The 12,579-nt window shown below is 49.5% G+C and overlaps 1 protein-coding gene across 3 annotated transcripts in view; it reads right to left on the reverse strand.

Moving 5' to 3' along the window:
• The window catches only part of Rassf5 (Ras association domain family member 5), a 66,575-nt gene that overhangs the window by 22,528 nt on the left and 31,468 nt on the right, over positions 1-12,579 (reverse strand). For all 3 annotated transcript variants that reach the window (XM_021199425.1, XM_029539080.1, XM_029539081.1), the window contains exon 2: positions 11,903-12,024. In XM_021199425.1, coding sequence (XP_021055084.1) covers positions 11,903-12,024 — 122 coding nt within the window. The remainder of the gene's footprint in view (positions 1-11,902; positions 12,025-12,579) is intronic.

Genomic DNA, 12,579 nt, shown 5'->3' on the forward strand with positions numbered 1-12,579 from the left:
TAGCTTTGGAGTAAAGGTACATCCTTCCACCACTCCCATGCCCTCTACTCCATCCCTTCACCCCAATATCCTTCTTCCTTTCCAGGCGCTAGGTCAGGTGGTGGTTAGAGAAGTAACAGGAGCGGGGAAATCATCATCCCGCCTGCCTGGAGAAGCAGAAATGTTTTGACTCAAAAAGGCCAGAGAAAACCGCTGGGTCTAATGAGCACTTGCAAGTCCCAGGAGAAAGTGATGCAGGGTGAGGCCCATCTACCCTTCCATCTACGGAACTCCACCATCAAAGCGGCGGCAGACAGCACCGGGTTAGTTGCACGTTTTCCTGGCAGTGTGGTGGTGGGGGCTGTCTGCCAGATCAAGTCATTCCTATACTTAATTCTCCAGCGACTAGGCGGGTTGGAAGGAATGCTTTTCTTCTTTGGGACTAATCCTACCAGACCACAGAGGTCTGATGGCAACTTGGGCTACCGTTGTTTGAGCAACAACCGTATATGCTGGGTGATGGCATGCTGTCTGCCATTAATTTTAAACATTAAATGGAGACCATTAATTCCATTGCACAGAGGAGGAAGGCAAAGCTTAGAGTCATGCAAACAGGCCGGAGTCATGCAAACAGTATGACAGGGTCAGGCCGGAGCCGTGACGTGACCCGAGGGTCTAATTTGCTCTGAGTCACTGTGATGTCCCATTCATCTGCTGGCATAGGACTGTTTGGTGGACACTGCCAGCTAGAACTGCAGAGGAACCTGGAGCTCCAGGAAGTGAAAACCCAGCCTTTGGAAGCCCTTGCTTCAGAGAGCGCCAGCTGCACTTCCAGAGTCTGGCGGCCTGTGGACCCCAGGACGGCCTGGAGATGGGGTGAGGAGGCAGGCTCTCAGGACCCAAGTCTCTGGCTGTTCTCACAATTCTGAACTAATCCAGTGCCTGGGAAGCTGGGGCTGGCAGAAGGTTAGACCCCCCAGCCTCAGACACAGAGCTGCACACTCCACTTTATGCAGTGGTTACTTTGTGAGCAACCTTCTTCCCCTCCTCAGCCACATCTGTCTGCGCTCAGGGGCTTTAAAGCTGTAACACAGTGCAGTTCCATCATCCCACAGAGAAACCAGCAGATAACAGCACCCTGGGGGCGGGGCCATCAACCCAGAACCTTGAATGCTACTAGCTCCCTCTCCCTAGAAGGAAGATAAGGAAAGACAGACAGCAGGCTAGAGATGGGGGAAGAGTAAGGGAGCAAGGAGGGTTTGCTAGGAGTCACAGGAGGTCTCCCTGGGATGCTGAGGAAGGGCTTGGCTCTGCCCACAGCAATCATCAAATGGGTGCTTTAGAGGCTGGGAGGTTTTCCCCAGAGACAGTGGTTCAAGCCAGGAGGCTGCTATCGGCTTCCATGTCTCTGATGTTGATTGGGTAAGTGCTCAGAGGAGGCCATCCCCAACATCCTACCATCATTGTCCAGCTAGAAAACTCCTCACAGTTTTTAATAAAGTCAACCTCCAGCCGGGCGTGGTGGCGCACGCCTTTAATCCCAACACTCGGGAGGCAGAGGCAGGTGGGTTTCTGAGTTCGAGGCCAACCTGGTCTACAAAGTGAGTTCCAGGACAGCCAGGGCTACACAGAGAAACCCTGTCTTGAAAAACCAAAAACAAAAAACAAACAAACAAACAAAAAGTCAACCTCCAGGCCCAGTGGAGCAATGTGGGCCTCGGATTCTCTGTGACCACACTGTATCCTTGGGGGTCACTGACAGAGCTCCGCAATGCCACTTCAGTGTTACAACATTCAGAACATGTGATCTCAAACATGGCTAATAACAACCTTTTCAAATGCTAGGCTCCAGCCTCTTGGGTACCAGCGCAAGTCTCTTCTTGTGCATAGCCTATAAGATGCCGGAGAGGGGGAGGAAGGCTCTCTCAGGGATGCTGTCTTCTTATGGAGTGTTGCTCAGTGCTATTCCAGACTCTGTGAGCTGATGCAGAATAGGGTTTTCAGGGTGCCTTTTTAAAAAAAGATTTATTTATTTTATGTATGTGGGTACACTGTCGCTGTCTTCAGACACACCAGAAGAGGGCATCAGATCTCATTACAGATGGTTGTGAACCACCATGTGGTTGCTTGGAATTGAACTCTGGACGTCTGGAAGAGCAGACGGTGCTCTTACCCACTGAGCCATCTCTCCAGCCCCTCGGAGTGCCTTTGAAACCCACACTTCGCTTAGGCTACTCCATTACCTTGAGAACAGATATTATGCTCATTTTAAACATTTTTTATTACTTTTTTTTTGTACAATCCAGTCATCACTCACCCTGTCTGCCCTTCTCCTACAGTCCCTCATCTCATTCCTCCTCCCCCCTGTCTCCAAGAGGATGTCCCTATCCCCACATCCCTTCACCCCACCCCTTGCCAGGCCTCCCCACTCCTTGGGGTCTCAAGTCTTTTGAGAGTTAGGAGTATCTTTTCTCACTGAGGCCAGACCAGGAGTCCTCTGCTGTATATGGGTCGGGGAACTCGGACCAGCTGGTACATGCTGCCTGGTTGGTGGCTCAGTGTCGGAGAGATCTCAGGGGTCCAGGTTAGTTGAGACTGCTGGTCGTATTATGCCCATTTTACAGGTGAAAAAAAAAAAAAACCAATGGCAGTAACTTGTTCTATCCAGCTCATTCCTTGCAAAGCCTCCTGACTCCTAGGTACGCTATCCTTCTCATCCACCACCACCTGCCGGTGGATCTAGGCTTGGAAGGAGGCCAAGAGTAAGAAGTCGGCAAAGTTGAGGCTGCAGACAGAGTCCCAGGGGATGAAAAGAAACCAGCAAAGATCATACCCAATAGAGCAAGTTGAGCAGCTTCTGGGGGGTGGGAAATCCTGACTGAGGCCATAGAGTCTGAAAGGGAGGAAGCCTGCCTGCCTGCCTGCGTGCCTGTCTGTCTGTCTGTCTGTCGTGAGCACCTAGTTGGAATCTTGATGTTGAATAATGAACACCAGTAACATTGATTGGCCTTGGGAACAGAGGGGGCGTGGAGGAGCTTGGGTGGCAGAATTCAAACGTTTAAGGGGTAAGCCACAGGGCATGGGATCTGCCTGATCTTGCCCATGGGGCCAGGAACAGGACTGGGCCCGAAGTATGCTGTGCAGAGCCCTACCTGCACCACGCAGGTTGTGAAACCCTTGGTGAACCATGAGTGGCCCACTCCCCTGACTCAGGGCCAGACGATGAAAGACATGATGCTAGGCGGCCCTTCTCATATCCATCCTGGGGTTCTGCATGTTCCATAAAAACGGTGACACTGGGGGGGGGGGCAGGGACTAGTGTGTTTGCCTGTGTGTGTCTGCACACCACCTACATTCCTGGTGCTCCTGGAGTCCAGAGGAGGGTGTTGGAGTCCTTGGAACTGAAGTTACAGATGGTTGCTGGCTGCCACTGGAGAGTCAGGAACCTAACCCAGTACTTTCAGAAGAGCCAGTGTTCTTAACCTCTGAGCCATCTCTCCTAACTCAGCCCCAGTGTCTGAGTGAGGGTTTCCATTGCTGTGAAGAGACACCATGACCAAAGCAACTCTTACAAAGGACAGCATTTAATTGGGGCTGGCTGACAGGTCCAAAGGTTCAGCCCATTACCATCAAGGCTGCAGCCACAACTAAGTTCCCTCTTTACAGCTGTGCTAAATTTGACTTGCATTCCCAGAAGCCATCCTTCCTTCTCATGCTCTCTCTGTCTGTCAAAATCTTCTTCTGGGGGTCAGGGAGACAGATCAGCCAATAAAGGGCTTGGCACACAAGCACGGGGACCTACGTTCAACCTCCAACACCAATATAGCAAGCCAGGCGTGATGCCATGCACCTATGTTCCTGAGCCTGGGCCTGTCGCCAGCCAGGTCAGCTGAGCCAGGGTTAAGGTTGTGAATGACCAAGGCAGGCATCTGATGCCCTTTCCTGGCCTCTCATGCACATGCACACACATGCATGAGCATTCTCCGTATACTCCCCTGCACATACCATCCCCAACACACAAAAATAAGCTAAATAGCATTCTTGAGGAATGGCCATTGAGGCTGTTCTCTGGCTATACACATAGATATATGTGTTCAACACACACACACACACACACACACACACACACACACACACACACACACACCCTTTCCTCTGTCCTCTGCTTCCTGTCCCCCAGTGATGACCACACGTCCCACACCTTCCTCAGAAGCATCCTTTCCCAGATGTCTTATTTAGGTTCAATCTTAAGACTGCTATCTACCGTCCCCGGGGTGGCATTTCTGAGCATGACATGGGGCCGTGTAAAGCAGACAACTCAGTTTTTCCACAGACGATTTCCTGTCTTACAAGATAAGCATCTGTATACCATTTAGGCTAGACTCACTCAAGATTCACTCTCTCAGAGACACTAGCCCACACCATGCTCCTCTTGCTTGACTGCCAGGCTAAGAGCTCTGACAGTCTGGATGCATATACACAGTGAGTGCAGTTGGATTGACTCAGCCACCCACACCAAGAAGCTGACGCCCTGAAGAGCTCGTGATCAGGTTGGGGTCAGGTCTAGAGTTTGTGCCTTTGTTGTCCTTTTGTGAAACTAGAGAATAGTAGTGTTTCTGTTCAGCAACTTTCTCCCTCCGGTCCCCCGTCCAGTGTGCAGCTAATCTTGTAGAATCTGGGGTGGGGTGGCCTTCTACTGTGAGATTTCAGCCCCTTTGGTGCTACCTACAGAAAGGAAGGTCCTGCTGCCGTGCACCTCAGGGCTTCGGGAATGACCATCTTGGAAGCCCACTGCTCACAGGCTATGGGGAGCACAGAGAAATGTCTCCGGGGCTCCTAAGCTTTTCGGGGGACAGAATTGGAGTTCCGTCCCTTTTTAGAGGCAGGCTCTCAGCTACTACCTTGTTTTGAAGGTATCTGGCTCTGGCATTGCAAAAATGAGCTCTCCCTGTGCCGGGCAAAGTGGCCCTGGGAAGCTCCTGTGTGGAAGGTTCTGGATGCCGGTGAATTGTTAGGGTACGTAGTGCTGCTGGCTCTGCAAAGGTCTGGAACTGACATACATGCCACGTCACAGGGTATGCCAAGAGGAGCCAGAGTTGGGTAGAGAGAGTTGGCTCTCCTTTGGCACATGTGGATGGGCTGGCACCCATCTGGCCACTTCTGGAATTCACTGGGAGAGAGATGATCCATTCCTTCTCTAGGAAACGAGTCAGGACAGAAACTGAGGCTAAATTATAATCATGAGAACCAAGAAAGCAAACGCTGCAGAGACCAGGTGGGAACCTAATGCACTCTGTTCCCTCGCTTCCCAAGTCTGCCAGAAGAGACTGGACTGGATCTCCGCCTTTTCCACATTCATGCTAATGTTCACAAGCTATAGGTGGCAAGTTGCCTCCATTTTATGGTGGACAGAGGATGGCAGTAGTAACTGCCCCAAGGAACCAGAGAAGAAAACAACAACAACAAGAACAACAACAACAACAACACCTCCAAAAAGACCAAAGCAGTAAGCTGTAGAACAAATCCAAAGAGCCAAACGATAACGTATGTAAGTGGACTCCTCCAGAGGAAAGCAGTCAGAGGGTGGAAAAACCTGAAGGAATGCCTACAAATTTCCCAATTTTGAGGGTGACATAAACCCACACGGCCAACAAAGCGAATGAACCCCAAGCATAAGAAACATCCATCTGCAAAGGGCACATGATACTCAAGTAGTCAAAAGTCATAGTGAAGAGCGGGCCAGGTAGTGGTGGCGCACACCTTTAATTCCAGCACTCGGGAGGCAGAAGCAGGAGGATCTTTGAGTTCAAGGTCAGCTTGGTCTAGTTCCAGATCAGCCAGGGTTATACAGAGAAACCCTGTCTTAAAAACCAGAAAGAGAGAGAGAGAGAGAGAGAGAGAGAGAGAGAGAGGAACATAGAGAGAGAGAGAGAAAGGGGAGGGAGCAGGAGCAGGGAGGGAGATGTACACAGCCTGGGAAGGAGTCTGTGTCACATACAGATGACCTTGGACACAGAACAGTTTCAGGTGAGAACCACAAGAGAGATAATAGTGACATTGGTGTATCAAATGAATTTACACTAAAGTAACAAAAGCAAAAGGCTTTCAGTTTAGAATTTTTCAACTCAAACCCGAAGACGAAACAAGGACCTTTTCAGACATGGGAAGCTGATGGCATGTATCTGCGTATACTCGACACAAGCCAAGAGTGTAACAAGCTATGCCAAAGTTTGTGTCAACACATGACCTTTACAGACTGACAAATCCTGTTTCTCAGAACACATCCCTATGGCTAAACAACACATGGCTGTAGAAAGACACTGTAGTGTTGAGGAGATAGCTCAGTGGGTAAGAACGCTCCCCTGTAAGCATGAGGGACTAAGTCTGAATCTCCAACATGAACTTAAACATGACTGTGCATGCCTGGAGCCCCAGCATTAAAGGGCAGAGACCGACAGAAGCCACGAACTCCCTGGCCAGCCACCCAGTACACATGGCTGGCTTCAGGTTCAGTGAGAGACTCACTAATTAGGTAGAGAGTGATAGAGAAGGCCACCTAACACCCTGCTCTGGCCTCCATATGTATACAGGGTGTGGACCCAGACACGGCTTGTGTCCCCCCCCCCCAAACACTACATGCACATGCTTGCACACATACAAGCACAAAAAGCAAATAGCCATAGGGGGAAGTGGGGGGCTTCACCCCCTCAGAGGAGAAGGGGAGGGGGAAAAGGGGAAGGGATTATGTAAGGGGGGACTGGGAGGCAGGGGCAGCAATCAAGATGTAAAGTAAATAAATTTAAAAAATTAAAAACATAAAGAAAAAAGAAATTCTAAGCTTACAGTAATGCAAAGAACGCAATGCTGGGAATATTAGCTCAGTGGTAAAGCACTTGCCCGATATGTGTGAGGCCCCGAGTTCAATTCCCAGCATCTCAAAAAAAAAAAAAAAAAAAGTTCAGTAACTATATAAGAAAGTATTTCAATTCATAGAAGGATTAAAAACAGCTACTTCACATGGATAAAGGGGCCAATTATAAGGACATAAGAATCTTAAAACTGTATGCACCCAATGATCCAATGATGGAGTTTCAAAACACAGGAGTATAGCCAGGTAAGGTGACACAGCCGGTAATTCCAGGACTTGAATTATGAGTTCCAGGCTGTATTTTATGTGTGTATGCATGTATGTATGCATGTATATATACATATATTAAATCCACCGAGAATCTATGTGACAGAAAGCCAGAGCCTTAACAGGACACACACTCATTAAGCTTGGAGAAAGGCAAAGAATATAATGAAAATATACTGCATGAAAAATTAAAAACAAAAAGGCTTTTGTCTCTTCAGATTCCTTTCTTCCTCTTCTCTGGCTCCCCCGTGTGGCAGTCCTGTGCTCACAGACATCAGTCCCTCCTCTTCTGAGGACCTGGCAAAGCAAGGCCTGGAGTGGAGACTGTGCTGTGGGAGGTAATCCCAGGTTAGGGACTGAACTCCTGCCAACTGAGTCAGTTCTCAGCTGCTGCCGGACTCTGTTAAGGAACGGCAGTGAGGAGGGGTGTGTCTGTCGATGTTTGGGGGGTGGGAATGTAGGCAGAAAGGAAACAGAGACCTCCTGGGTTGAAGGGCCACCAGCCAGGTTGATTCACTCTGGAGATTTGGAAGTCATTTGTCCGTTGGGTGAAATGGAATAGGGTCACCTGCACAGTGGCACGATGACTTAGACCTCTACGATTAGTCAAATGAATGTGTGTGCTTGCAGAGAGTCATGGTCTTTATGCACCCAGAGATGTCACTTGGCACCTAAACCTAAGGACCTGACTGTGGCTTTGGTCTTGGATCTACTGCTTGGGGTCTCTGTCCTTTCCTCAGGGATAGCGGGTCACAGAAGGAAGTGATCTACCCCTTGCCTTAGGACGTCTGACCATACCTAGTTTGGGTTGTCAGATCGATAGGTGGACTTTTACCCACTCCAAAGGTTTGATCCCCAAGACACATGTACAAAGCTGGGCATAGTAGCACATGCTTATGATCACAGCGCTGCAGATGTGGCTTCTGGAGCTCACTGGCCGGCCAGCCTCGCTTAATCAGTGAGCCTCAGGCTCCAGGGAGACTGTCTCAGAAAACAAGGTGGACAGCTCCTGAGAAACAATGCCCAAAGTTGATCTCTGGCTTCCCCATATGCACATATGTACTTGCACACGCATGTGCACATATACTACACACACATGTGCACACATAGAGCACACACATATGTACCTACACACATGTGCACATATACAGTACACATACACACAAACAAATCAATAGAGATAAATTCTAAAAAATGCTTGTATGCACAGAGAACTGAAATAAACAAGTCATGTGGAGCAAGGCCATGGCTAGAAGGCCCCAAGCACGATTATGCCAAAAGAGTGCCTGTGGCCTGGGAACTGCTGCTGGAGGAGCTGGTCTCTGCAGAAGGATGCTCAGGAGTCTACTGGGTAGAAGAAATGGGGAATAGGGTTTGAGTAATGGGGTGGTGGCGGGGGGGTATTTGGTTTGTCTCTTATAATCTGTGTATTCCATGTCCAAGAAAAGCGTGTCAACAGCCAGAGGGCCAGAGCTGTCTGGATCGGGAGAGCACAGTCGGGTGAAAATCTAAGTGCATCCAAGCGCAGCATCTTCTTTTGAGTTGCTGTTGCAAGGGGCTAGGCTGCTCCATTGTGGGTGCATGGGGTGCTGCTGGGGCTCTCTCGCTGGGGTTACATGGTAAGAGCACTTTTAAGGCCTGCAGGAGATGGGTCTGATCTCACTAACAGTGCCTGAGGGAAAGGCACGGAGGTTTCAGGATCCCAGAGGAAAGACTTGTAAAACCATCGATCTTTTGGCTTGCAAAAGCAGGCAACTCCCATGCCTTCCCAAGGAGGTACAGGGACCACAAGGCCTCAGGAGTTTGCAGCCGAGGCTCTAAGTCATCCTGCCCTCCCACATCCGCCTTCCCTTCTTCCTTCCTCTGCTGAGATAGTCAGAAATCGGCCATTATTGCTTTTAAAAGGTGAAGGCCAATACTATCTGTAGGATGAACTCAGTCATCTTTTGAAAAATGTATGATGGGCTGGGAGTTGCAGTTCAGTAGTGGATCGTGAATGCCTCTTGTGAGTGCACAAGACTCTGGCTTTAATCCTCAGTAACACACACACACACACATAAAACACACACACGCAAATGCTTATACAGTGGGATACATGAAAATTCATGTAAGACTGCTTTCCAGCTGATGAAAAACTGTGTTCTTCTTTCCCTTAAGTAGCACAAAGGAGAAATGCCATCAGATTGAGACCTCACAATAGATCCCCTGGATTGGGCCCTCACCTGCTGAGCTCAGGCCCAGGCCTTTGCCTCCATAAATCCTCAGGATGATGGCAAGAGGCGAGTTAGTTCAGCCAGGCAATACCAGCCAGATAGAAGGACCTGCCATTCTCACGTATCAGAATCCAAGCCAAGGCGGAAACCAGCATGAACAGGTTTCTTAGAAGAATCAAAGAACCCGGATCAGGGCCTGGCTTTCCCCACAGAGCCTGGCGGGTCACTCTACTGAGGGCCAGGGCCAAGCCTGTCCAAGGCTCATGCCGCAGCGCCCAGCAACCTGGACCCACACGAGCTGTTGCTGCTGCCGGCCGCTGGCACCAGGGAGGGTTTCTTACATCTCTGTGATGCTGCAGAGCTGCGTCTGTTATAGACAGCCATGACTCAGTTAGCCAGAGGGCTCTAGGATGCCTTTTCTTCCAAGGAGGACAGAGCTGCTGGAAAGCGCCCCTCCTGGCCATTGTTCTAAGACAAGAGATCGTGTGTGTGTGTGTGTGTGTGTGTGTGTGTGTGTGTGTGTGTGTACAATAAAACCATGCCCTTCCCTACCTTCTGTCCACGGCCCTGGGAGTTGGCCCACAGCCTACAGAGGCTTTTCCACCTCGGCACAGCTGACATTTGGGGCCAGTTGCTGCCATCCTGCCTTTCTGTGGCTTATATTGCAACATGTAGATCACTTAGCAGAACCCCTGGCCTCTACGTACTAGGTCCCAGCTGACAAACCAAACCATCTCCAGACAGGGCCAGATGTCTCAGGGGAGGGGGCAAATCGCTTCCTTCTGCAGCCTGTCCTAGACAGAGTACGAGTGACCCCAAGACGCAGATCCAGGTAGTAGGGAACCGGGATCCTGGATGGGGGATGAGGAAGGTTGGGAGCAGAAAGAAGAGACTTGACAGTACCTGAAGAGAAAGAGAAACTGGGGAAAGCAGTTATTTAAATACACTTTAGGGACCGGGCAGTGGTGGCACATACCATTAATCCCAGTACTCGGGAGGCACAGGCAGGTTGGGACTCTGAGTTGGAGGCCAGTGAGGCCCAATGTGTTCTATAGATTGAATTCCAGGACAGCCAAGGCTATGCAAAGAAACCCTGTTTCCAAAAACAAAAAGGAAAAAACAGAAACAAAAATCAAAAAAAAAAAAAAAAAAAAGTCCCTTTTAGGGGATGTTGCACTATTCACTCTCTGTCTTTTATGGGAACGTTCATTAACAGGCTGCCGAGGGGGAGCTCAGACAAAGCATCGGCCCAGCAAGCTTCAGGTTCCATTGCCAGCAGCAGAAGAAAAAAAAAAAAAAAAAAGCAAAGCAAAGCAAAGCAAAACAAGACAGGACACAAGACAGAAATCTGCATTGCTCATCAGTGCGTCTCAGGTCTCACGTGTAGGCCAGGTTGCTCCCGTAGGCCAGGCTGCTCCCGTAGGCCAGGCTGCTGACTCTGCTAGAGTCACCATGACCCCACAGACTGAAGAGGGGTCACCAAAGCTTTCAATGTACATCTTAGGACAGTCTGATATCATCTCATGTAAGCACATATCACACTTGTCCCACGGGAGCAGGCACAGAGACAGCAGGGACCTGGGAACGTCCATGGGAGGGCCAGGCATTTGGACACCACAGAGCATGTGCCTGGGGACTTGAGACTGCTCACGAGTCCTCCATAATGTCTGTGCGTCCCCCCCCCCAGTCAGAGTTTGCTCCTTCCTCACCTTGCTGTAAGCACAAGACAGGAATGAGCCATTTTTCTTAAGTGTATCACTAAGTCCCCCATAGTGGACACTTAAAACCTAGATAAATTAATAAGTGGGTAATATCCTATTTACACTTAACTTCCCTGACCAGCACGCCCTTACCCCGAAGGACAAGGCTCACATCAAATGTCACCTCCTTCGGGAAGCCTTCCTTGATCTTTTTTAAATGTTAGCAGAAACAATTACGCAGTGTACCCAAGACGCTTGGCTGATACTTATTGCACACATGTCCTGGTATCTACCAGTCAGCTGTGTGACAATTCCCCAGCCAGCATGGAAGCTCTCTGTGGACCATTCTGAAGTTATCACTTATTATACATATCCTCAACAGCATTTGATACATAACAGATACTTGATAAATGTTTAACACAACAATCAATACACACTGTCCTTTACATCCCAATCCTATTACAGTTCAGATGCACGGCCATTTGTGTGCTTTGCAAACCTCAGAATCATGAGCCACTGAGGATACCATACTCCTATTACTTCCACAGAGAAAGAACACATGCCCAACCCTTTGAAGGTTGGTCTGAGAAGTCCGGAAGGATCTATGATCTAAAGGTAAGATGATGTATGAAGCTTCAGGTCTTCTAGAAAGTTCTCTAGGAGCCACTCTGCTCCCACCTGCACCCATACCTGGATCAGAGCCCAGGGCCAAATAGACTTCATGGAGAAATGTACAGGGTAGGCCTGTCACTTCCCAGACCCCCGTGGTAGGGTGTGTCTGAGGCTCAATCTGGCCAGAGAAAAACTTGTATATATGGACTTGTGCCACCCACAGGGGCTGCTCTCCAGCCTGGGCTGTGGGCCCCCCTGCTTACCTGGTTGAAGGTCGGGGTGAGGGTGCTTTCTGGAGAACGTCTATCCAGGGCAGGGCCCTCCTTCAGTCTGCAGTCCAGCTGGATCAGGCTGCGGCACTCCGGGTGGCAGGTGAATTTACAATCTAGAGGGAGAGAATTAAAGGGATCAGGGGTCAGGTAGATGTCTACCTCCTCCACCCAGAGAAACTGAAATTGTGTTCAGTGCTGATGAGAAGAGCAGTATAGCGGAGAAGAGGGGAGGGGGCCACAGGGGCTGTGTAAGGGTGATGCTGTGTAAGGGTGATGTCTGACCTCTGTGCTGGAACAAATGGTGGCAGTAAATGCTTCACACCCGTGCAGACCGCTTCTGCCTGCACTGTCTGGTGTGACCCTGCATTCGTTATTGGGACCTGGAGTTCTTGGTGGTTTCTTCATAGTCAGATCATCTGGCTATATATGCGCCCATTCTATTAATACATATTGATAACCAGAGGCCATATATCCCTGGAAGAGCCTCGCTTTGTCAATCTATAAAACATAGGTATTATTCAGCCTATGACATAAAGAGGTTTCCACGGGCATAAGAGGAAGCATTAAAATCACCCCAAAGGCAGAGTCACTATCATAAGCATTCGCTCTCTGGCCCTGTCTAGACCAGAAATGTTGGGGTGGTTCTTTTAACCCCACTGGGATACTCC

This window comes from Mus pahari, chromosome 5, assembly GCF_900095145.1.
Source record: "Mus pahari chromosome 5, PAHARI_EIJ_v1.1, whole genome shotgun sequence".
NCBI classification, from domain to species: Eukaryota; Metazoa; Chordata; class Mammalia; order Rodentia; family Muridae; genus Mus; species Mus pahari.